Genomic DNA, 25,183 nt, shown 5'->3' on the forward strand with positions numbered 1-25,183 from the left:
GAGAGAAACGTCAATCAGTTGCCTCCTATACACGCCCCCCAAAGGGGATCAAACCTACAACCTAGGTATGTGCTCTGACTGGGAATTGAACTGGCAACCTTTTGTGCACAGGATGTCGCTCCAACTAACTGAGCCACACTGGCTAGGGCTTATGTGATATTTTAAACATCTGCCACCAGAAAGATCAACTTTGGAGAGATCAATAACTGGGAAAAGTGATTCATTATTGAAACAGGAAAAGAGTAATTATATTTTTTTAAAGTACAAAAATATTAAAATCCTGTAAAAGTCCTTTGTAAGAGCAATGCAAAACATGTAATGAACATCAGAGTGGACAGGTCACATGGTGCATCCTCTGTCCCACCCAAGCCCATGAATCTTGTATCGATCTGTGTGGTCAGTTTGAGAACCATCATTATGTGCAAATGCAAGAATCAGCAGGGCCAATTTCAAGAATGAAGGTAGATAGTTCTTTAGGACCCAGTGTGAAAATACATGTAGACCAGGAATTATTTACACTGTTTAAGCATTTTCACAACAATAAAAAATTAATAGGTGTTTTTAAAGGAGTCCTTTTAAAAAATGCAGAGAGGATCTTCAATATTCCAATTAGGAGGTAATATATTTACAGGTGTTTTAGACAAGATGACTCCAGTCATATAAAAGTTTAGTTTTATTATAGGCGCTTTATGCAAACATTCAGTACTTTTTGCTTCTTCTATAGTACTTTTAGCAAGGCAGTCAGTTGCAGTCCAAATAAGAAAATATACACAAAAGTTACACATTTTATTAACAAAATCTACTTTGAATTATTATATAAACTTCTAATGCAATTGAAAACATCGTTTTATTCCATCTGATGATGTTTCTTCCGGTTCCTTCCACTATAAAGTCTTTCAAGACTCTGAACTTGATGGGATGATCTCGTGTCAGGAAATATGAAACAGGTCGCTCTACATAGTGTTTCCAGTAAGTGCTCACTTTTTAACTTTGACTAAATGCCATATTTTAACACAAACATTAGAAAATATTTAACAGCTTATCTGGTCACAGTTCACGAGCGCTTGGCCCCAGCCTGGACGCTGACCATGGAGAAGTAGATGCCCTTCTGTGCAAGCAGCTGCTGATGGGTGCCGTGCTCCCTGATCTTGCCGTTCTGAAACACCACTATCAGGTCTGCGTTCTGGATGGTGGACAGGCGGTGGGCGATCACAATGCAGGTGCGGCCTTCTCTGGCTTTGTCCAGGGCTTCTTGGACAACCTATTTAATATTCATGTAAATTAATTCTGATACAAACAGCCCTCTCTCTTTACGTCCTCTCCCATAATAACCCTCAAAACTAATTTATCCAACAATAGGTTCTTCTTTAACAATGGGACCGGCGAAATGTAACAGGTTTTACAAAGCAAGGGATCTGGCATGTCAGAAGATAATCGAATCCTAGTTTGGATTAGTTCTGAGGCACGAGTGATCTATTCTCCAAGGCATGACAATAAATACAGCCCATCCAATCATTTAAGAACATTTACTGGTGGCCTCTCCATACAACATCCTTCAAAGCAGCCCTCTGGTCCCGCAAATGCGGGAAGACTGAGCACAAAGACAGCTTCCTTGCATTTTGGTCCTTTGAAGATAGGCTACCTCTCAGAATTAGTGTGCTTCCAGGTGCCTGAATACTCCCCTTTTTCTCGAACTGAAAACGATTACTCATGTTTACCTTAAGGTACGGTCAGCTTTTAACATCGTAGTGCCCTCTCCCTTTTTTCTGTAGTCGCTGAGGAAATGCCACCAGTGGAAATGGAAACATATCGTCCCCTGAATGCAGCTTCTTAGGTCAATACAGAGTGATCCAGGCTTTTGTGCCTGGTTTGATCTCAGTTCCCTTTACCAGTAATAACAGCTACAGGAAGTGTTTGAGTTCCACTGAAAGGTGACATAAGTGATCATCAAAATATGTGGCTGAATGCTGTCCTCTACTGTGGGAGTTAGAAGCACACATTATATCTTAGGTCCGTGTGAATGAGTCCAATTTCCATTCTTACCTTTTCACTCTCTGTGTCCAGAGCTGACGTGGCTTCGTCCAGAAGCAAAATGCGCGGCTGTCTCACCAGGGCACGCGCGATGGCAATGCGCTGCTTCTGGCCGCCGGAGAGCTGGGTTCCTTTGTCGCCTACTCTGGTGTTGTATTTCTGCAAATAAGGTGGAGTTATTATGAAAAGTAGAACTAAGATTCTAAAAAAGGGTTTGCTTACAGAAAAGAGGATAGCCACTTCCCTATGTACAAAAAAAGTTTAGGTTCTGAATAGGAATGGTTCATAGAGAATGAAACAAACGCAGACATAGCTCCAGATGGCAGGTTTGATCTCTCTTCTTGAAACTAGAACACTTACGTCTTCAAAGCTATATCTTGGTATAAACAAGTCAGCATGTCTAGGAAGAAGAATACTGTCTCAATCTTAGTCTCTTCCAGTGTTCTGGTTTCATTATATTTGGGACAAAGATTGGTAGAGGAAGGAAATTTGATTTCAACGGGCTATGCATACAAAAATAAATACAAATTTGATGCTCATTGTATTTTTAACCAGTAGGTGACGCTCTCTGCATTATTTTAAAGTGAGGAAGGGAAGACTTCTTAGGATGCCTGCCTTTTGGTGTCTGTTTTAATAAAATTATCTCCCATGTTTCAACAATTTTAATGGATGCTAAGCATTAAATCTGGCTCTCCCCAATTTGTTTTCACACACTTGTTGCCCACATTAGGTAACTGTCACTATTCAATATGATGATAGGAACAGATGTTAGGAGGGTACATAGGGGAGAGCCAAAACAGGATATGAAAGCACGTGTAACCCTAGATAACAATGCTATCTTATTTACAGGCCCTTCCCGGCTAAAATTTTAGTCAGAATGTAGACTCTGATTCTGACACTCAGAGTTTGTAAAGTCCAGGCTCTATTTTTAGTTGCTATACCTGCAACCCTAGTTCTGTGGCACTCAGACCAAGGACTCCACCCGCAGATGGAATAAGGAGACTCCAGGTGAGGTTCCAGCAGATGCATGGGGCTGGCTCTACCCTAGGGCTACATCTGCCGGGGAGGCAGGAGCACTGTGTCCCATGTGAGTGCTGGGGTGACCAGGTTGCACTGATCAAGTATTGAGCCTGTTGAGGCCGGGAAAGGCAGGGCTGTAACCCTGCAGGGCGAGGTAAATCTTAGTACAAATCACTCAGGAGAAGAAGTGGCTCCACAGACAGAAAACGGGACTCAGGGGATTTGCCTTCTCTTTCCTTGTCCGAGAAAAAGACTCACAAGATCTACTTGTGCTCTGTGCGACAGATGGAGCCCAGGAGCCCAGAATGGTGGGGTCCCAGTGGAAGACCAATGCCAGAGGGCAGGCATATCAATAAGCTAGGTAATAGCTACTCTCTGTGTTTGTCTTTGTCAATCCCTAGCCCAGTGGTTCCCAAACTTTAGCTTGCGTCAGCATCACCTGGGCTACTAAAGCATCAACGGCTGGACTCCTCCTCCAGAGTTTCTGATTCAGCAGGTCTGCGGTAGGGTCTGAAAATCTGCATTTCTTACAAGGTCCCAGGAGATGCTGATGGTCCATGCCCCAACCTCGTCATTAGTAAAGGGGACTGAAACTATATTTTAAAATGTGCTAGCTGTGGAAAGGGCCAGCTATTCACAGGGGGGCTAGAGATGAAAGGCTGGGAGGGGGACAATGCCCTCTCCTGGGGACTATGATGTGTTGGCAGCAGTTATCCAAAGAAGAGCCTCCGGAAAAGAAAACACTGGGAAAGAGGGCCACCTGGCATTGCTATCCTTCCCCACGAGCAGATTGCCTTCCCTGCTGGTTTGACGCTACTGAGCTTTATTTCTCAGGGGAGACTTCCTTACAATAAAGAGGGAAGAGGGTCAGATGAGTTACGTCAAGATGCACTTTAAAATATAGGACTTACTAGTAAGCCCTGACCGGTTTGGCTCAGTGGATAGAGTGCCTATCGGACTGAAGGGTCCCAGGTTCAATTCTGGCCAAGGGCACGGACCTCAGTTACATACTCAATCCCTGGCTCTGGTTGGGGCATGTGTGGGAGGCAACCAATCCATGTGTCTCTCTTATATCGATGTTTTTCTCTCTCTGTCTCCCCTCTTCCCCTTCCACTCTCTCTAAAGATCAATGGAAGACTATCCTCGGTGAGGATTAACAAAAAAATGAAATAAATAAAATATAGGACTTAAGGGGCTTAAGAGGGTGAGAAGTTCTGTTTATCTAGCTTCCCAGGAGGAATTCGGAGGACAGCCATGGGACCACAGCCCAGGGAAGGTTTCAATAATCAACCCTATAAGCAGAGCTTGGGGCCCATGAAACGGGCAATGGTGGGTGAGAGATTACACGACATCACTGCCACCCTGGCGGTTCAGCCCTATTCACAGAGAGCCTTCTTCCTGGCATGGGTCCTGTCCCCTGGCCTGACTCCACAGGGAGGTGTGAGGCTTGGGGAAGAGCTGCAAGGAGGAAGGTTGGGAGATACTTGGGGAGGGAGGGCCATGCCTGCTTCTGCGGGCCCTGCACTCAGACTTGAAGGGAAAGGTCCCCCAGACACATGCCCTGTCAGACTGTTCACAGGGAAGGTCAGCCGGTGGGGACAGAAAATGTGGCCAGACTCTTGTATTCAGGGTTGGGTGTGTGTTGGGGGAGGGTTGTGTGTGTGTGTGTGTGTGTGTGTGTGTGTGTGTGTTATAGTTGCTCATTTTCGTCACCTTTGGGCAACCAGCCCTTTAGAAATCAAACTGTAGGTCAGGGTGGCTGCCACAGGCTCCTGGACTCCCATGTGGGAGGGAGACTTACGTCGGGCAATGTCTCAATGAAGTGGTGGATGTTGGCCTCCTTGGCGGCCCGCACAATCTCTTCCTGTGACACCACCCGGCTGTTGTCTCCGTAGGCAATGTTCTCGCTGATGCTGCAGTCAAACAGGACGGGCTCCTGGGACACGATGCCCAGCTGTGCTCGCAGCCACTGGACGTTCAGCTGCTTTATTTCTTTGCTGTCGATGCGCTGAAAGCACAAGTTCACAGATCAACCTCATGACCAGGACCCTGTGCATTTAGCAATATTAATATCATTATCCACACACTAAAACTGCCAACCGACTGTGAGACTACCTTTTTATTGTTGTTGGTTTTTTTTATTATCAAGGTTAATTAAATAAGGTCATAGCTGTATGCTTTGAGGAGCTGTCATGTTTCTTCTGCTTTAACCCTAGTATTTGATATATGCAGGTGGTAGGTACAATAATGCCATACACACAAGCTCAAGATACTGATGTTCTAATCCATGAAACCCATGAATGTTATGTCACACGGCAAAGGGGAATTGTATAAATTTGCTCATCAGCTGATCCCAAATTGAAGAGATTATCTTGGGTTATCCAGGTGGACCCAGTGTGACCATAGGGTCCTAAACTATGGAAGAGGTGGCAGGAGAGTGAGTAGCAGAGTGTGCGATAGGAGAAAGACTCAATCGGTCATTGCTGGCTTTGAGGATGGGGAAGGGGCCAGGAGCCAGAAAAGGGCAGAAATAGATTCTCCCTTAGGGCCTCCAAAAGGAACCCAGCCCTGCTGACCCCTTGATTTTAGCCCAGTGAGAGCCATTCTGGACATCTGACCTCCAGAATTGGTAACATAATACATTTTGTTATTTTTTACACCACTAAATTAGATGAAACTTGCTATGGCAGTCACAGGAAACTAATACAATGCATTATATTTCCGGAATATTTCCTGGCATCTTTATTCTTATGTATTAATTTTTCAGAGGAAAAGTAGCTGAGATTAGATGGGGAATAAATAACTACTCTGACCACATAATAGGCTTGCAGGTCAGGGTTCTGATCTGCCCTGAGTTGGTTAGGATCAGGTTGTTGAGGAATGGGCTGTAGCAATGAAATGGAATAGAAGTGAGAGTGGGAGGAAGGTGGCTGCTGTACTCAGTAGCTGTTGATGCTGGGAAAGTGATTTAATTTCTCGAGAGTTTCCTTGTGGATAAAACGGGAATTGTGATCGTTCCTAAACTCTTGGAATTAAGGATTAAACAAGATCATGTATGGACCCCCACTAGCACAGTTACTGGGCACAGAGGATGCACACAAGGACTACCAGCAATATATCTCTCTCTGCATGTGCTGTAGTTGGAACTAAAGAAGATGGGTAGGTGGTTGATGGATGAAAGATGGATGGACATCTATAATGCTGAGCCAAAGAAGTAGCAAGGAGAGGCTGGCCTTTCTCTGGTCATTGGCTCCCTGGATTCTGCTGTAGATGCCCAGGGTGGTGCCCTCACAGCCTTGCTGATAAAAGTCCTCACTCTCTGATGTGGGTATGTCTGCCGCAAAGATCTACTTTGCAAGAGAATTCTGGCATTTGAGTGAGAGAGCTGTTCATCCCCTCTGATAAAGACATGAGTGACTCAGCTTCAAGCTTTTCTAATAGTGGTGACGAGGATATACCGAGAGCCATAAATACTCTCTGGATCCTGCGTGACTGGCTGGGCACCTCTGGGAGACCGTTGGCCAGGGGTAGGGTACAATCTCTGCTGCAGGAAGACAGCTTCTGTTTGTGAAGCTCGCAGATGCAGAATGGAATACAGCCGTGACCTTATTGGTACCAAGCCCAGTTGCCATGGAGACTGTTCCAAGCATCTATGCCCCAGGCTTCCTTACAGTGTGAAGTGAAGGTAGAAAGAGGCAGGAAAAACCATACAAACGTGTGGCAAAACAGCAGACCTTGTTAAACGGAACACGGTGCGTGAGAAATGGAAATCTGAGGAAAGAGAGTAGTTGTGTGTTTAAATTTTTTTTTCCAGGGGCATGCCCCTGGAAGGAAAATAAATACTGCCGAATATAATCAGACAAATTTGAATGGATCCAGCAAGTTTAAATGAGTTCCTCCTTCACACTGAATACAATAACAGTCTTGGGCCTCCTCCTTCCCACACGATACACCAGAGTTGCAAACTATTTAAAATCTGTGTTAGCTGAAGAATTCTTTTTTGGGGGAAACATGTTTAGAAGCCAAAATGTAAAACAGATGAATGCAGAGCTTCTTTGTCTGAGGTTTAAGGGGTGGTTTGAGGGAAGACCAAGGAACTCTTGGAAATCAGGGAGTACCGTTCAAATAAATAAACACTTAATTTAGGAAATCAAGTTTTTGGGTTTTGGTAACACAAGTGTCTCATAATTGAAAGATATTTCCTGTCCTGCCTCAAAAGAGGAATGCCCCCATGTTAGCCCAGACACCCACCGGGCAATACCCAGACAACGACGACAGGCTGCTAACTGTGTCCTAAGGACAGAGGACTCTGAGGGTGGTGTGTGGGACGGACCAGAGAGAGGAGAGAGGATAGGTCAGGGGAAGACTCAAACCAGAGGCAGTTTAATAGTGAAGCTAATGAAGTTAAGCTTTAAAGGCCTCAACTGCAGGTAAATGCTGGGTCTTGGACAGTGTTCTGCGTAGGAGGAAGGCCAGGCTGTGGTCAAGAAGCGCTTTTAGGTAAGTACTGTATTGATGATAATTTTCCTAAAGAAGGAACCAGAATCTTTAAGTTTCTAGTTAAATTTTGTTGTGACTTTTTTCACTATAAGCAAATATTCACTTCTGTACCTAATTTTGTATTCATAACTTTATTCTTTTAAGTAGGGTCCATAAAATTGTATAACCTCCAGGCTCCACACAACTTGGAACCTCCCTCTATACATACAATTCTGTTGCTTCGTTGTTCAACACTCCCCACAATTTAACCAAAACCATTCAAAGGTAGCAGTCCAGTGGTTCTCCAACTATAATTGGCGTCGGAATCACCTGGGAAAATTGTGAAAACTAAAAGGCCAGGTCCTAACCTACTTGAATAAACCAGGTGGCTGTGCTGGTTACTAGCTCTCTAGGCCATTCTGATAGACACCATTTTGAGAACCACCACACGGGTAATGTTCATGAGATTTCCTGAGTTCAGGATCAAGTCCTTTTTTCAGTTCTTTCGATCACAGATCAAATAATGCTCAAATCCCACATCCCCATTTTTACAAGGTAATGAGGACTAATTACTAATAACCACTGAGTTAAGGGTTACTAATTGGTATTCATAAACAAACTTGGCACATGCACTATTGTTTATTGGTGACACTTCCACTAAGTCTGGCTGCTATGTGCCACTTGGCAGTATTTCAAAGTTCTAGTGCAAATGCACAGGAGCAGATAAAGCAATAGATGAGGTCACTGCTTTCAGTGCATTATCAGTGTCGTCTTGAGATGGTTATTGTCCAACGCACTCAGCATTCACCGCCATTTTATTCTGTGTCTGCCCTTCCATAAATCAAGGGACTGGAAGGCTAAAACTTATTTCCCAGACTCTCTTCTGGTTCTGGAAGTAACTGAGGTTCTACCACTGAGGAACCCTTTGCAAAATCTGGAAGGCAGAGGCCACTTCTCTTTAGCAGCAGAGGTAAGCTTACACACATGTTCCAGCAGACGGGAGTTTTTGCAAAAGGCACACTCTGATCTTATGTTTTCAAGTTTGGAGTAGCTGTGACAGTGGCATAATTTACGCAACTTCCTGGCCACAGGATCCCAGCCTGTGGTGCTGTGATTTGGCTGTCTTAGAGCACTTACTTTCTTCCACTTTTTCTTTCTACTTTTCCAGCTCTCTCAATGATTTTATAAGCAGCTAATTGCTTTTATTAAATACTTATCTACTTGAAATACCTATAGCAGTTTCTGTTTCATATGCTGAATCATCACTGATATGATCCATACTTTTAATTATGCTTCCCTTTTATTTCTGTATGTGTAGAATAATTAATTTCTTTATGTTCTTCTTGTTTAATTATTGTCCTGTTTACCATTACTGTTGTTTTCAACTCAACTCTGTTATCGAGAGCTATTTCCATTAAAGTGACTATGAGTGCAGCAGTGAGGCCATAAGAAATTTTTTTGTCCTTCCTAAATGGGTTATAATAAAAAAAAAAGCATGAGAGGGGTGGGGTGGCCAGGGAGAGATCAATGGGGGGGAAAAGGTGACATATGTAATACTATATGTAATGCTTTCAACAATAAAGAATTAAAAAAAAAAGCATGAGCACCACAACTCTGGTTAAACCCACTATTTCAGCCAAATGGACCTATATGGACATAGGGAACAAATCACTTATCAACCACAGCTCACATGCTCTCTTGTACCAAATGGCATCTGATTGACTGCTTACCCTCATACCCTTATGCAACCAGTTCTACTTATCCCTTAAGAACTGGTTCAAATTAATATCCTTCTTTATTCTACCTCATGGAAGTATGTGCCCATCTCTTCAGTTGAGGACAGACACCAGACCCTATAACTCATTAGAGCTCAGCCTTTAACACACTGCTTACTACATGTCTATTAAGGGCCATCATCGGTGTCTGAGAGCTAGCATTTCCTCCTCTGATTGCCTCATTTGTCAGCGAGGTCTTCATTTAGAGTCCTTTGTTCAAACTTTAGCCACAAAATTGAAGCATGAAATCAAAATTCACAAAAAAATATTAAAAAAGGTAATAAAAATAAGAAACAAAGCTTATGTAGCTGCGAATGAATAGACTGCATAAAGGCATAACTGTCTTTGAATACAATAAAACATACAACTGAGTAACCATGAATGCTATAGGGAAATAAAAATGCCCTGGTCTACAGGCTGAAAATTCTATTTTCATATCAGTCACTAATGCAAGTAGGGCCCATAGGGAAATGATAGGCATCAATCTGACTATATGGAACAGGTGTCCATTCTGGTTGGTCAGTGCCCTTACCATTCCAGTTGTTAAATATTTTTAATATCATCTGAGTGCAACCAATAATTAAATAACATCTTCATGATGAATTTTTCTTGCTGTAAATTCTATTCCTTCCTACTCTGATTCCGCCCCCCTATTCTCCATTATAATTATTTAAAATTTTACTACTCTCTTCATGACTCCTATCTCATCCCCAGTATCGAAGATAGTCCCTGACAGTTACTCAGCAAGGTTTGTTGAATAAATAAATATAACCATTCACTTATTCTATTAGTTCAAGAAACAAAAGGGAATCCCTCTACATTCTTTACCCACTTCCAAAATTGGTTGATCTTACTATCTTCCCCTCAGAAAATGCTGCAATGCCCTTTCTCCATCAACAGCTTTATCTCTCCCTCAGCCATAAAAATGCTCGAGTTCCCCCCTCACCATTTTCCCTAGACTCCACCTCCCCACTCCAGCTGCTGTTCCTATTTGCCCTTCCTTCTTCTTTGACCTTGATAGTCTATACCAGTCTCTGTTCCCCCTCCTAACCACAACTCAGCAATGCTCACCTGCTTCCAAGCACCACCTCTTCACTGAGAATACCTTACACTGCCAGAAGCAGCCCATTCATGGCCAAATCCTATATATTTTTACACTCTTCATCTTACCCTGCCTCTCCATAGCCTTTGTCATTGCTGACACCTTCCTCTTCTTGAAGCACTCCCCATCCTTGGCTCCCACCTTGTCTCTCCTACCACCCCTCTTCTATCTTTATGACTCCTTAAATTTTTGCTGGATCTTCTCATGTAAGCTGAAACCCAACTGAGAGAAGGGAGGGGGCAGTGTTGAGAGAGAGGCTGGAGATGTTGGCTTGGAGACCATATCGAGGATGTCAGAAATTAAAGGACTGTTCTTTAAAGGTTTGAAACACCGTGGCTTACAGTGAAAAATTAAATGCGTCCAGGTTTTTAGACGATGAAAAACTTCAAGTGAGTTGAGTACGCACCACTGTGCCGGCCAAGGGGTCGTAGAAGCGCTCCAGCAGCTGGACCACCGTGCTCTTCCCGCAGCCGCTGCTGCCCACCAGGGCCAGCGTCTGGCCCTTCTTCACCTCCAGGCTCAGCCCCTGCAGCACCGGCACGTCGGGCCGGGTCGGGTAGTTGAACACGACTTCATTAAATGTCACATTTCCTTCCAATGTATTCTAAAATCAGAACAATACCATTAGGTTTCATTGCTGTAATCCTGGAAACACCTTGTATGGCCAACCCCTTGAGCTCCAGGTGTCAAAGGTAGTGAACTTGTATTATATTTGGGTTTCATTTGTAACTGCTAGAATTTAATAAATACAATCTCAAAGAGTCAGTGTTTTTAGAGCCTGCATTGTTAATACAAAACAATGTGATAACTCAATCTATTCCCCAAGAATAATCTACATATAATAAAACTTGGTTAACGAGATTTGCTTTTAAGTGGGCAGTATTCCTATCTCCCAGTAACTTTGTCATACAAAAAGTATTGGATGTAAATATATATTATTAACATTTAAAAAAATGAACCCATGATCTAGAAAGTTTCATTTTATCATCAGCAAATTTTTAAAAGCACAGATTTTATCAGATTTCCTTAGAATACGTTTTATCTCTCTCTTTTTAAAAAATCCTTACCTGAGGACATACTGTTTTAGAGAGAGAGAGAGAGAAGAGAAACATCAGTGTAAGAGAAAAACATCAATCAGTTGCCTCCTGTATGCCCTCCAACTGGGGATTGAACCCTCAACCTAGGTATGTGCCCTGACTGGGAATCAAACCTGCAACCTTTTGCTGTATGAGACAACACTCTAACCAACTGAGCCACACTGGCCAGGGCTCCTTCCAGAATACTTTCATTCATCAGTTAGGAGCAGATCTTATAATCAAACTCACCAGCTGTAGGCCTTCTGTGCTATAGCTGTCGATCAGAGGGGTCTTCTCAATTATCATGAGGATGTGGGCCGCTGACACTTTGGCTTTGGCATAATCAGGAGCAAATGAACTGACCTGTCCCACGGCCATGGCACCAAAGACAATAGCTGAAAATACCCTATAAAAAACAAAGACAAAATGTGTGCAAAGAATTATAACTGCGAAGCTTGAAAGCTGGCACTTTTACAACCAGAGAGCACAGCATCAAACAATTACAAAATAGAAAAACCACTTTTCTTTTTAAGGTCATGTAAGTGCAACAGGTTGACTGTAAAATGGCCCCATTTTTCATCTCTGTATCCTCATCTTCTTGCAATGTGACTTTGCAGCTTCTCCATTTAAGAAGGGGAATTTGTTTTCCTACCCTTTGAATCTGGGTTGGGCTTGTGACTTGCTTTGGTCAACAGGATGTGGTGGAAGTGACTGTTGCCAGTTCCAAGCCTATGACTCAGGGGGCCCTGTATGCTTCTCTCGCTCTCTGTCTCTCTCTGCTTCTGAACTCTGCCATCACCACAAGCCCAGCCAGCCTGCTGGAGGACAAGGCACAGATGGAGGGAAGCGTGTGGGTCCCGGCCAACTAGCTCACAGCTCACTGCAGACACGGATCAGCCTAGCTGAGCTCTGTTATGCCCAACCTAGATCAGCAGAACTGTCCAGCTGACCCATAGACTTGTGGGCAAAAATCAATGTCTATCATTGTACACCACTGTAATGGCTAGCTGTTTTGCAGCATTATTGTGGCAATTAATCATGGACACAGGCAGGGATGCTGGAATTGCATCAGTCTTAGAAAACCTATGAGCTGTACAGTAAGGAAAGAGCTCCTTACAGACCCAGGTAGCATGCTGCTCCCAAGATGCATTAAGCTTCTTCATCTATGACATGGGAACCATAACTGCTTCAAGTGGGGAAGGACACTACAGGATATCTAGTCCAGCTCTCAGTGTTTACGTCCAGGCACTTCCCTACATTCGCTTCTATCTTCTGTTTTAGGAAGTAGCAAGTTTGATTAAGTCTACTGTTAAGTTTTTCAAATTGAAAAAAAAAATCTATATCACTTTGCTTAAGATATCCTTCAAGTATAGGAATATTGTGGGGAAAAAGAGCAGCACAAGGTAAGAGCTGGAGAATTTCAGAAATCGCAAGGGAAAGCTAGATTGGGATTTCGGCTACACCACAGGTACAGTGCAGGAACTTTGCTTCTTTGATAACTTCTCATACTCTCAACATTCCAGCTGCCTTCCCCTGCACACATTTATCAACATGCCTTTTGAAACAGTGCACCTGGAACTGACCTAAAACTTGGGAACCCTCCCAGATTAATACTGTGAGTCCCTCACTGCCTCTCCTCCAGAATCCAGACTCTCCGCCTCTAGCGCACAGTGTCTAATCAAAGCCCCGATGCGAATGATGCCTCGCCTGGTCATGGTCATAAACAGCACCAGCGTATCACTTGTCAAATGGATATATTAAGTGGAAATATAGTTTTCCCAACTGGCAGCCTGAGAAAACTATAATGCATGTATATGTCCATATCTACATAGGATGAACATCTTATACTAACACATCATGTTGCCAAGCTTAGGTGATTCTGGTTTAAATGTAAAACTATATTCCTAGCAATGGTCGTATGTTATCACAGGGCAGAATCTCACCCATCACCAAATCTAGACACTCATATACAAACTGCATATCTAAGTAATTTATAATGAAGTTCAGGCCTGTGTCCCCGCAACTGAGGTACAGTTTTCGGCATTCAAAGAGATGGAGCAAAAGTCCAAGTCTAGCTTTCCTTTGTCATTTCTGAAATTCTCCAGCTCTTACCTTCTAACTCCTCTTCTTTATCAAAGAGGGCCAGATACTTGGTTCGGGGTTAGGCTTCCTCCCAAATGTCAAGGCCTTCTGGAAACCCCTTACTGAATCACCACCCCAACAAACCACAGACCCAGAAGATCAAATGTGTGAGTCAGCACTTTGGGGACGGGAAGTCACTGACTCCCCAGATGAAAGAGGTGCTTCAGTGACAACACACGAAGACTCAGAGGCAAAATGACACCTTCTGAATCATGAAAATCTGTTCCTGAAGCTTCACAGGAAAAGTTTTCCAGGCAGGCATGAAGCTTGTTCACCTCGGCTTTATTTCTAGAGTCTAAGTGTAAATATTAATCCACTACTTACAAGAGAACATCCTCGAACATCATCATCCGACGTGCCACCAAGTAGGCACCAAACCGGAAACAGGCAGCGTAGGAAAAGTACATCATTGCCTGGGTGAAGGAAAACGTGATTCCAAAGATGTGTGCTTTCTTCAAAGAGTTTCTGAAAAGAAGACATTTGGAAACTTACTTGGCTTTCATGTTTCACTCCTTAAAACGTAACATTTGATAGGTCAGTGGTGGGGCATGGAGGCATGGCAGGCAATGATGGGTTTAGTTTCCAAACAGCGAACTTTGGTCCTCACTTTACCAATTGTGAGAATTTAGGAAACTGCCTAATCCCTGAGCTGCAGTCTTTATCCTATATAATCCTATATAATAAAAGCATAATATGCAAATTGACCAAATGGCCGAACAGTGGACCACCATCCGGGACCATTCTATGACACCCACTGGCGCCAGGTCAGCCAAGGCGATTGGTCAGGGGCCTGGCCATCACCCCATGATTGCCACAGAGGGAGGCCCATGAGGGAGGCCCAGGCTACCAACTGGCGGGCTACGGCAGGTGGGTGGGGCCTCCCTCTGTGAGGGAAGCCTGGGTCCCGGCAGCCGGATGAAAGTCCGGTTCTCAGGAGCCAGAGGGAAGCTGGTGCCGGCAGCCAGGGGAAGAAAGGCCTACTCTTGCATGAATTTCATGCATTGGGCCTCTAGTCTTTAATGAAGGATTCACCACACTTCCAAGTGTTGAGGCTAAGTTAAAATAAGCCAAGGAAAACCTGAAGAGCCTGTTAGAGATTCATAAATGGAAATTTCTTCCCCATTTCCCCTCCTCTTGGATATATAACGTATAACGTATGTACACTATAGTAAACAGTCATGCAACATACATTTATCCAACACCTACAAGCTGCAGGGACCATGAGGGGCAGCACAGAGGAATCAGGCATGTTCTTGCCATTGGGGACCCAGGAATCAAGTTGGATTAGAGTGTATGCAATGGAGGTGCCTTATGAATAAGATGCTAAGGGGAGTTAGTGGTTTCACAAAGGAGTTTCCATTCATGCATTTTCTGAGCCACCCGGGACTGGGCAATGTGAAGGTAAGAGCAGGCCGACAAGTGGGCGGTCTTCTGGGCCTCTCCTCCTGCTTCAACCAGATCAACTCTGCTTTCATCTATTTCACATATTGGGATTTCAAATAATTTTCTCCCCAGGAAAACATAGGCTCTACTATCGTAAAAGAAAAGTTTGAAAACCCATCGATAAGGTGGAGCTCTCTCCTTTTCCCATAGAAGAAACCGAGACTCAGAGGTTGGGCTTACTTATGCTTAGGTCACTTCCCAGAGACCCCACTGGATGAGTTCATTAGGGGAAGAGCAGGCTTCCCTGGAACAGGGTAAAGAGAGGAAGAAAAGGCATCCTTTAAGATGCACCACCCCCTCATGTTCCACAAAGAACTAATTTCCAACGAGGAAATACTTGGGTCATTATCCAAACTTGGCATCAGAGAGTCATTCTCAGTATCTTCTCTCCCACCCCCTCCCATCAGGCACCTGTTCTTACAGGTTCTACCTCAGAGATGCCCCCGTCTTAGGTCAGGGTCTTGTGATTTCTTTCCTGCATAGTTACAAGTACTTCCCAAATGGTTCCCTTCTGGTAGCTTCTCCACTTGTTCCCCACCTTCTGGCCAATGCAATCCTCCGGAAAACCACTCTGATGATCGAAACACTCTTCAGTGGTTATTACCTGTATGGTACCTGCAAACTCTGTGCATACATATATTCAAACTTCTGCTCCCGAGTCAAAGAAACAACAGTTCGGAAGTTTTCGATGGCTTCGGTAGCGATCTGTAACAGAGCACCCAGTCACCCAGGGGCACAGAGACAAACGAGGGCAGTTAGCTTGAATTCCATAAAAGAGAGAAAGAATATGTCATAATAAAATTAACATTATTAACTTATTATGACCTATGAGCTTCTTCACTATGGAAAAGGATCCTAAGTAATTCATCAAATTGAGTTTTAGATCTGGAAGAGAGATCAGCTAACGATTCTCCTCTTTACAGAAAGAGAAGCTAAGGCTTAAGCCGATAAAGGCATTTACCTAAAGCCACACAGCTTTACAGTGGCAAAAGTCACCCAAGAACTCAGTATTTTACATCTACTGCAGTGCTGTTTCTTCTATGACAGTCACATTTTAAGTTTATAGTATTTTTATATTTTTAATGTGATGTTCATATTTTCCTCTTTATATTTATCATTCATGACAACTGAATAATATTTGGAAAATATAAAAGAGGTACAGAAAGTGATACAAAGTCACATATTGGTGTATTTTAGATATTAGCTTACATTTTATTTTCCCCTAAGCATGTACATATTTAACAAAATTGGGATACAATCCCATATTTGGCCTTATATCATTATTTTTTTACCTTAACAAATATCAAGAGCATTTCCTAAGGTCATTGAATATAAATTAATAATGGGATGTGTAATCGGCCACTTAATATCCCAGGCACTTAAGAATGCCTTTATTATTGAACAAGGTTTTCCGTTCTTTTTTTAACTAAAAATAATGCTGTGATAATCATCCTTGTACATAAATGTTTGTCCATGTTTAATTTTTTCTTAGAAGTTCTTCAAAGTGAAATTCTCAGGTCAAAGAGAATAAACTAATTTGTAAAAAAACATGGCACATATTATTAATTTGTTTTCCAGAGAGTTTCTATCATTTAATTATTAAAAAATTTCTTTTAAATTTCGATTATAATTGACATACAACATTAATTAGTTTTGGGTGTATATCATAGTGATTAGACATTTATATAACTTATTAAGTGATCACCCTGATAAGTCTAGTACTCACGGGGCACTATTCATAGTTATTATAATATTATTGACTATATTCCCTATGTTGTACTTTACATTCCCGTGACTGTGTTTATAACTGGCAATTTGTACTTCTTAATTCTTTCACCTTTTCCACCCATTCCTTCACCCCCTTCCCATTTGGCAACCATCAGTTTATTCTCTGTATCTATGAGTTTGCTTCTCTTTTGTTTGTTTGTTTATTTTGTTCACTTATTTTGAAATTATATGTATTTGTCTGACTTATTTCACTTAGCATAATACCCTCTAGATCAGTGGTCGGCAAACTGCGGCTCGTGACCCACATGCGGCTCTTTAGCCTCTTGAGTGTGGCTCTTCCTAAGCCTTAGGAGTACCCTAATTAAGTTAATAACAATGTACCTACCTATATAATTTAATTTTAAAAAATTTGGCTCTCAAAAGAAATTTCAATCGCTGTACTGTTGATATTTGGCTCTGTTGACTAATGAGTTTGCCAACCACTGCTCTAGGTCAATCTATGCTGTCACAAATGGCAAGATTTCATTCTTGCTTATGGCTGAGTAATGTTCCATTGTATATATGTACCACCTCTTCTTTATCCAATCGTCTATCAATGAACACTTAGGTGCTTCCATATCTTGACTATTATAAATACTGCAATGAACATAGGGGTGCATATATCATTTTGAATTAGTGTTTTGGATATCTTTGTATAAACACCCAGAAGTGGAATCACTGCGTCATATAGTTCTATTTGTTATTGGCTGAGAACATTCTTCGAGCTTATGAGTAGTAATGAGTTATAGTAACAGAATAACACTGATTAGAATATTTTAATCTACTGAGGTAAGCAATTAATTTAGTTGAACTCACCTTCCCAGAACCTTCTAGCTCTTTCTTATCTTTTAGTGCATGTCCAGACAACATTTTCATTTCAACAACTCCTGCTATTGCAATGATGGGTACAATCGCTAAGAGTAAAAGTGTTAATTGCCAGCCATAAATTAAGGAAATAACAATGCCTGTCCCAAGATTTGCTATATTCTGGGCAATTATAGCGAGTCTGGAACCTGTTGCCTGTAAAACAAACAAAACAAATTAGATGGACACTTTTACATTATCTTTAAAATCCATGCTTACATTTTCTTTAGGATTGTGACAATTCAGCCTCATTAAAACCTATTAGTTATCTTCTCAGTAATAACATAAAAAATAAAGGTTTACTTGGTTTGTAAAATGAAGATTTTCATGACTTCACAATAAATACTGAAAGTACAGGATCAATAATACAGAATTCAATTTCATATTTCTATTTCTTCTGATGTTTCAATACCAAGAAAATTTCCATTAATCACTAAAGTGAGCTCTGCAAATTAACAAGATAAAAGAGTCTGACAATTATATTAAACTGGGAATGTTGGAAATTTCCAATGTCAGCTGCAGAATTACTTATAACATTTGTCATTAAGAATATTCAAATGTATGTTGGCATATGTGAGATGCTTATTGTGTGCAATTTAATCTGCATTTGATTTGGAAAAAATACAGAGAGCTGAAAGTTATGGAATTTAATTCAGGATATTAAGCAGACATCAGATCCTTCTGTTTGAATGCCAGGGGGAGCCTGAAGCATGACTTTCAGTAGCGTGCAGGGATTTGCAACTCTTAGACCAGGAGTCAAACTAGACGGTCAATTCCATCTACCATTCCATACTTCCCTTCCTCTACCCTGGAAACCCCCTGTGCCCGAGAGATATTCCACATTCCTCCTCTGGCCCCCAGATCTGCTTTGTCTGGAAATGGCTATGCTCTTTCCCACCCTCAGAATTTCCTCTGCTTGAGTAGGGTTGGTCGCAGGTAAAGATTATGGTGGAGTACAGTCCAGGGTGGTCACTGCCACTTCTGTGACTTTGGACAAATTTCTCCCAACCCCGAAATGAACAGGTGCATTGATTAATAACTAAAACTTCTCTTAGTTATGAATTTCAGGACATAATCCTTTATAAGACCCCCTTCCCCAATATCGACTCTCTAAACCCATTCAACACTTATGTGATAAAACAATAGACCAGTAATTAGGGGAAAAAGTTGCTACAACTACCAGTAGCCTCTATACTTTAAATTGCGTACCAGGGAACTGCCTTGGGGCTGAAGGGACAGCATAAATCACAGAGCATTCATTTGTAATTGATGCCGTCACTGAGCTTCTATCAAAGGGGTGCTTAGCTAAATTGGGTATAAGTCAAAGAATGGAGTGGCCTTCCAAGCCAGCTCTCTCTGTATTTATACATTTTTAATTCAAAAGTCGGAAGTTACGAGCCGATCAAGGATTCTCTCATACGAGGAGAGAGCTGCGTACAGGAAGGATGTAGAATGCTCCTGTTCTCAGCATTTACAGGTCCTGCTCAGAGCTCATTCCCACAGCAGACGGCTGAGAGAAGCACTGAGAACCTCCCCCCAGTGCGGGGCCCATAAGTTATCCGGGCACGCCTCTCACACATATAAATATTTAGCTTTGGATGTTAGTCAAGGCCACAGAAATAAGTAACAGGGGTCAACGATGACAAATTCTTCTTTTATATAGTTCATGAAAGATGAACTAAAAGATCTAGAACCTGCAAGCTGGGGGGGGGGAGTGTTTGGGAGGAGATTAAGACCCTTGGTTTAATTTAATTTCAAAACGTAGGGCTGAGAGGAGGTAACACTCCAAACACCACCGCCCAAGTGTGAAGCAAGGGAAGAAAAATGCTTCATCACTTGAAACGCACGAAGCCCCCTCGCAATCTCTCCACTGTACCCCCATGTATTTGTATCTCACTTCCTCACCTACTCATTTTTCTCCTCACCTTTTCCTGTTCTTCCCTCTCCTGCTATTTATTTCCTCCTCAAAAACACCATCATTATGCTTGAAATCCAGTTCCAAAATATTTGTGCTTTCTCAATAAAAGCTTTTTTTTTTCTTTTTGCTATAAACAGTTGTAGTTGTAGAAGGAATTGTCACTTCATCCATAAATCAAAATGTCCTGGTTCAAGTTTCTAGTTATATCAATGAAAGAGATTCATACAGCAGCAAAATGTAGCTTTATAGTCAGATAATGTTCCTTCTACCCTGGCTTTAACTTTTTAATGTGCTTCCAATGCATTTCTTTCAAGCCTTTTTAAAGGTTTTTTTCCCTCCCCTCTGAATGTAGTGCCCAAACTTTCTTTTTCTTATTTTTTAAAATATATTTTTATTGATTTCAGAGAGGAAAGGAGAGGGAGAGAGAGATAGAAACACAATGAGGGAGAATCATTGATCAGCTGCCTCCTGCAAGCCCCACACTGGGGATCAAGCCCACAAACACGGGCAATGTGCCCTTGACTGGAATCGAACCTGGGACCCTACAGTCCACAGGCTGACGCTCTATCCACTGAGCCAAACCAGCTACGGCCCCGAAACTTTCTTATAGCAACTACATACATTCTTTTTTTTTTTCTGGAGGCAATTACAATGTTGTCGATTAATTGAACATTAAAACAGACTGATTCCTGTGTGATATGCTGATAAACACCTTTGCTAAATAATCATCTTTCCACGTGTATACTGTTAATAGCATAAACAAGATAGCAAATAACAAAAGAAAGCTTGTAAGTTATCTATACACTAAACAGCATATGATGTTGAAATAGTTAACATTTTTGCTATCAGGCACATGATATACTGTGTGGGTTATATGTTTATTTAACATTTCCTTAAATATAATGGGAACCAACACCAGAAATGAGGAAATTAGTTTCATGCTGAGATTCAACGTGGCCACTGAGACAAACACCCACAGAAAGGAGGCACGTACCCCTTTGACTTGAGCAGCGTCATTGGCCAGCCTGGTTGTCAATGCTCCAGTGGAGTTTTTGGGGTCATCAAACCAGCTCACATCCTGTGGCACAGAAAATGGTTTTATTCTCTTAAAGCCCAAAGACTCTTAGCTCCAAAGACAATGAGAGGGTCTGTTCTGTTTATCATTTACATCTCCTGCATTTAGCACTCAGGATTTGATACTCCATAGAGAAGAAAAGGGACTTAGCAGACCAACACATAAATGTGTCAAATTTTTCTGAATGCCTAATTTGTTCCAAAGATGATTTCTAAGTGTTCAATCAATACAGTAGTGAACAACAACAAAACAAAGTTGCTGCCTTCAGGAAGCCTGAATTCTAGAGGTGAAAGCCACAAACAAATAAATATATACCATGCCAGGTGGTAATAATGCTATGAAAAAACATAGAGCAGAGTAAGAAGGATAAAAGTGAGGAAAGGTGCTATTTTATAGACAGGGAGGTGACAGAGAAGGCCTCTCCAAGGTGCCATTTGAGAAGAGATCTGCATAAAGAGAAGAAAGAGAATTTCCGAGAGAAGGAAGAAATAGCATGTGCAAAGGCCCTGTGGCAAAGGCATACTTGATCTGCTCATGCACAAACAAGAATGTCCGAAGGGCTGCCACTAGTCTTAAAAGCACCTTTGTGTGCATTTGTAAAAGTTGCCTCTTCCTCTAGACAGATTTCCTTTCTCACTTGTCTCTCCCACCCCTCCACTCGCATATTCAGAGTCAGTGCATATATTGACTATGTGCATATATCGAAAAATATGTGAAGCTGTGGGTGATGAGGTCTGAGAGGTAATGGGGGGCCACACCTTATATGACCTTCCAGTCAACTGCCAAGATTCCAGATTTTTACCCTGAGAGATATGGGAAGCTTTCAGTAGGTTTTGGGCAGAGGTCTGTGATCTGATTTTATTTTAGAAGAATGACTCTGGTTCTTGGGAGATGAACCTACTGGATTGAGATAAGGATGGAGGTGGTGAGACCAGTTAGAAGGCTATTGTAATATTAAACAGAAAGAAAGAAGTCAAGGATGACGCTAAGAATTTTAGCCTGAACAACTGGTGGAATGAAGCTGCTGTTTATTAATATGGAGGAAGACAAGACAAGGAATGGGCCCTGTGGGGAGGGGAGAGTCTAAAATTCAATTCTGGAAATAAGTATGAAATACTTATTAAATAAGTTTATTAGATGGCCAAACAGAGAAGCTGAAGAGCAGTTAGGTAACTATTGTTCAGGGCAAAATAAACGAATTAGATTTTTAAAAACTCACCAAAAGAAATCTAGACTAAAAACTCACATTCAATGTAAAATAGGATTTTCTTTGTAAAACCACTTACATTTTTAAATACACAAATATGAAAAAGATTGTATGTTTGAGGTATACATTTATGTCTGTTACAAAAATAACTATGGTCCTAAAAAGTTATCTGAACTGGTGATTTGCATTAAAGCAGCATCTATCATTCCCCTCCCCCCAGCCGACCCCCGCCCAAAGAATTAAGAAAAAACAGCATTATAACTTATTCTAGCACGTGTCAACTTGCTTTGGAAAGCAAGCCCCCAGGTGCCTCCCGCACTGGAACTTAACTTCCTTGAAGATGGGGTCCATTCAGGTTTGAATGACTTACAAAATACTAAGTATTGTAAGCAGAAGGCACTTAAATGTATGATGACTGGATTTCATAATTTATGGAGAGGGCATTACACAAGCCATCTGCTCACCTTTCAAAGTGTACTGGACCTAGGAGTTGGCCTAGGGGCTGAGGACGTAACATGGCATTTGGCCCTGGACCAGGCTCAGCCTCGAGCCAAAGAGGAATCTCAGCTGTCAAAACCTGACTGAGGGTCCGGAGTCAGGGCCCTCCATCGAACAGTGTTCTGTCACCCATTAGATTCAGCCCTGGCCCTGTCAGTCACTAGGTAGCAAGTCTGATAACTCGTTCTTCTTTTAAAGTGGCATTGAGTGGTAGGAGTGGGAAAGCATGGAGGAACCAAAGACAGCTGGGAACCTGCAAATATCACCCAGGAATTCTAAGACAGCACACAGGTGTTTCTCAGCCAGGTTCCAGTGCCCCGGCATCTCGGGGGCATCCTTTTACTCACTGGTAAATGATTAGTGGAAAATTACATTACAAAGTCACACGCAAAATGTTCATGATGGTTATTAAAGAAATTTTCTTGTTTGAACTGGACTTCTTCGGGCTACATTCCTCGAATCTCCTGAGCCTTTCCCCAAGAAAACATCACCTCTATCAGTTAGGGTTTTGAAGGAGTAAAATGCAAGCACCATTAAATTAAGTCATTATCGACTAGTGACACTGCAGCTTAAATTAGTCCATCAGTCTGGCCCCAGCAAAGGAACGGGGCAGTGAAGAAATGGGCGTGGGGTGCATTGTGCCTTGTGGGAAGCAAGAGGGCATCCCTTGCTGGGAAGAAACACCAGCACCCTGGGTTTCCCAGGGGAAAGAAGGAAAGAGAGAGGAGAGGGAGGAGGGGGACTGAAGATCACTTCTGCCTGCTCTGCCAACAGCTGCTGAGGCCAAGCTGGGGGTGAACCTGCTCTGGAGATTGCCTCGCAGCCATCCTGAGCCCACCCCCTGCAGACAGGCAGACGGCAGGGCCTGAGCCTGCAGCTGGCGGCATCCAGCCTCATCTTCCCCATGAGACCCAGGGAAGAGCAATGCAGGAGCTCCTAAGAGTGACGTGAGAACGCCCCCACCACCTGCATCCACGGGCCCAGGAGCTCTGCACATCCCAGGGCCCAGTCCTCAATGCAAATACCTGTCTCAGCATGGACCTGAACACCAGGTATCGAAGCCGCTTGGTGAGGATCTCTCCGGCTTTGCCAAATGTGAAGCCCTGTGGAGAATGAGAAGACACCATAAGGAAGGGGACCTGTCAGAGGCCGAGGTGCAGATGGCATGGTGGCACGGCGAAAGCAGAGAGGAAGTGCCTGGCTGGGGCATCAGCAGAGCAGAGGCCATCCTGACAGCCCGAGTCTCCTGCAGAATCAGAGGAGAGGAGGAAGGCAGCCACAGCTCCACTGTGCTCCCAATAGCATGCTGGGCACGACTGAGAGAGAGGGAAGCAACAGATGCAAAGGGCACAAGTGAAGAAAGAACCACCTCACACAGGCTTAGGCACTTAGTCACGTTATCTCTTTTAATCATCTGTAGTGGTCAGCAAACTCATTAGTCAACAGAGCCGAATATCAACAGTACAATGATTGAAATTTCTTTTGAGAGCCGAATTTTTTAAACTTAAACTATATAGGTAGGTACATTGTTATTAACTTAATTAGGGTATTCCTAAGGCTTAGGAAGAGCCACACTCAAGCGGCCAAAGAGCCGCATGTGGCTCTCGAGCCGCAGTTTGCCGACCACGGATCTAGGGCAGTTGATGATCCTTATTTAACAAATGAGAAAACTTAGTTTAAATTACTTATTTGCCTGAGGATACAAAATTAAAAACTGGTTCAACTTGTACTTGGCGTATGTCTAACATGAAACCCATAATGCCTTACAATAGTAATCTCTTAGGGCACTGAATTCCTTTGCTCTGTTCCCTCTGATTTCATTAATGTTACAGCTGGGGATGGTAAGAGTGAAGAGGAGGAGATAAGCAAGGGAGCCAGAGGAAGCAAAACATTTTTTTTTAATATCCAAAGAAATTTAGCTGTGAATAGCCCAGTTAATATAGGAGCAATTCTAGTAAAAAGCAAATTAAATAGATGTTTTTAAATTCCCAGAGTGGAATAATGATGCATTTCTCAAAATCAATAAAGTGAAAATGTAGACATTTACCTGAAGGAAAAATGTAATAAAGGAAATAATTCCGAGGACTAGAAACAACAGTGAGAACAAGTTACTGTTCTGTCGTTTTGTTTCAGGATCATCATTTCTGGTAAAAATCTGTTAAGAAAATAATTAAAGGGTTCAATCAGTAAATAAGTCATTCAGGGTCAGACCCATTTCCCATCTAGCACAGTAACCAGGGGTCAAGAGGCCTTTGGCATATTGAAGGTTGGGGCTGGCTTCCTTAATCCCAAACTGAAAGGCGTACATGCATCCCCTTCCTTAGAGACTGATAATGGGTCTGTCATTCCCAAATCAACCCAACCCTTTTTCTGCTCAGACTCCCCCTTGGAGCCATGAGTGCCACCCCTACTCTGTGAAGTGGAACTGACACCGAATACTCTGCTCCTCCTTTGGTGGGAAACTACACTGTGTGGCCATTCACTGCTTTACAATTTGGACAGTTCAAACTGTCCCAAGGTGTCTGCAGACAAGCCTGATGTGATTTGGGTGAATCAGAAAGCGGTGGTCGTTCACTCAGTGCAAAAAAAGAGAGGTGTTTCCTTGACCCAGCCTTCTCTGTAGCATGGCCAGTTAGGAAGCCAGTGGGGAGCTACAGCCCGCTGACCCGACACCACACATGGAGACACTCCCAGAGATGGGCAGAAGAGCTACTAGGATGTACTGGGCTCTAGGAACGCAGAGAATAACCACTCCACAGGGGAAAACAGCAAACATCGCTCTAAAC

At 42.6% G+C, this 25,183-nt stretch overlaps 1 protein-coding gene across 1 annotated transcript in view; it reads right to left on the reverse strand.

The window, feature by feature from the left end:
• Window positions 1-654: 654 nt before the first annotated feature.
• Window positions 655-25,183, reverse strand: part of ABCB1 (ATP binding cassette subfamily B member 1) — a 73,824-nt gene continuing 49,295 nt past the window's right edge. Inside the window, exons 18-28 of the mRNA XM_006099063.3 lie at window positions 24,445-24,552; window positions 23,423-23,500; window positions 20,612-20,695; window positions 17,652-17,855; window positions 15,673-15,773; window positions 13,950-14,090; window positions 11,733-11,889; window positions 10,814-11,011; window positions 4,853-5,059; window positions 2,044-2,190; window positions 655-1,261 (exon numbers count right to left, since the gene is read on the reverse strand). Coding sequence (XP_006099125.1) covers window positions 1,055-1,261; window positions 2,044-2,190; window positions 4,853-5,059; window positions 10,814-11,011; window positions 11,733-11,889; window positions 13,950-14,090; window positions 15,673-15,773; window positions 17,652-17,855; window positions 20,612-20,695; window positions 23,423-23,500; window positions 24,445-24,552 — 1,632 coding nt within the window. The 3' untranslated portion in view covers window positions 655-1,054. The remainder of the gene's footprint in view (window positions 1,262-2,043; window positions 2,191-4,852; window positions 5,060-10,813; window positions 11,012-11,732; window positions 11,890-13,949; window positions 14,091-15,672; window positions 15,774-17,651; window positions 17,856-20,611; window positions 20,696-23,422; window positions 23,501-24,444; window positions 24,553-25,183) is intronic.

This window comes from Myotis lucifugus, unplaced genomic scaffold (assembly GCF_000147115.1).
Source record: "Myotis lucifugus unplaced genomic scaffold, Myoluc2.0 scaffold_257, whole genome shotgun sequence".
NCBI lineage: Eukaryota > Metazoa > Chordata > Mammalia > Chiroptera > Vespertilionidae > Myotis > Myotis lucifugus.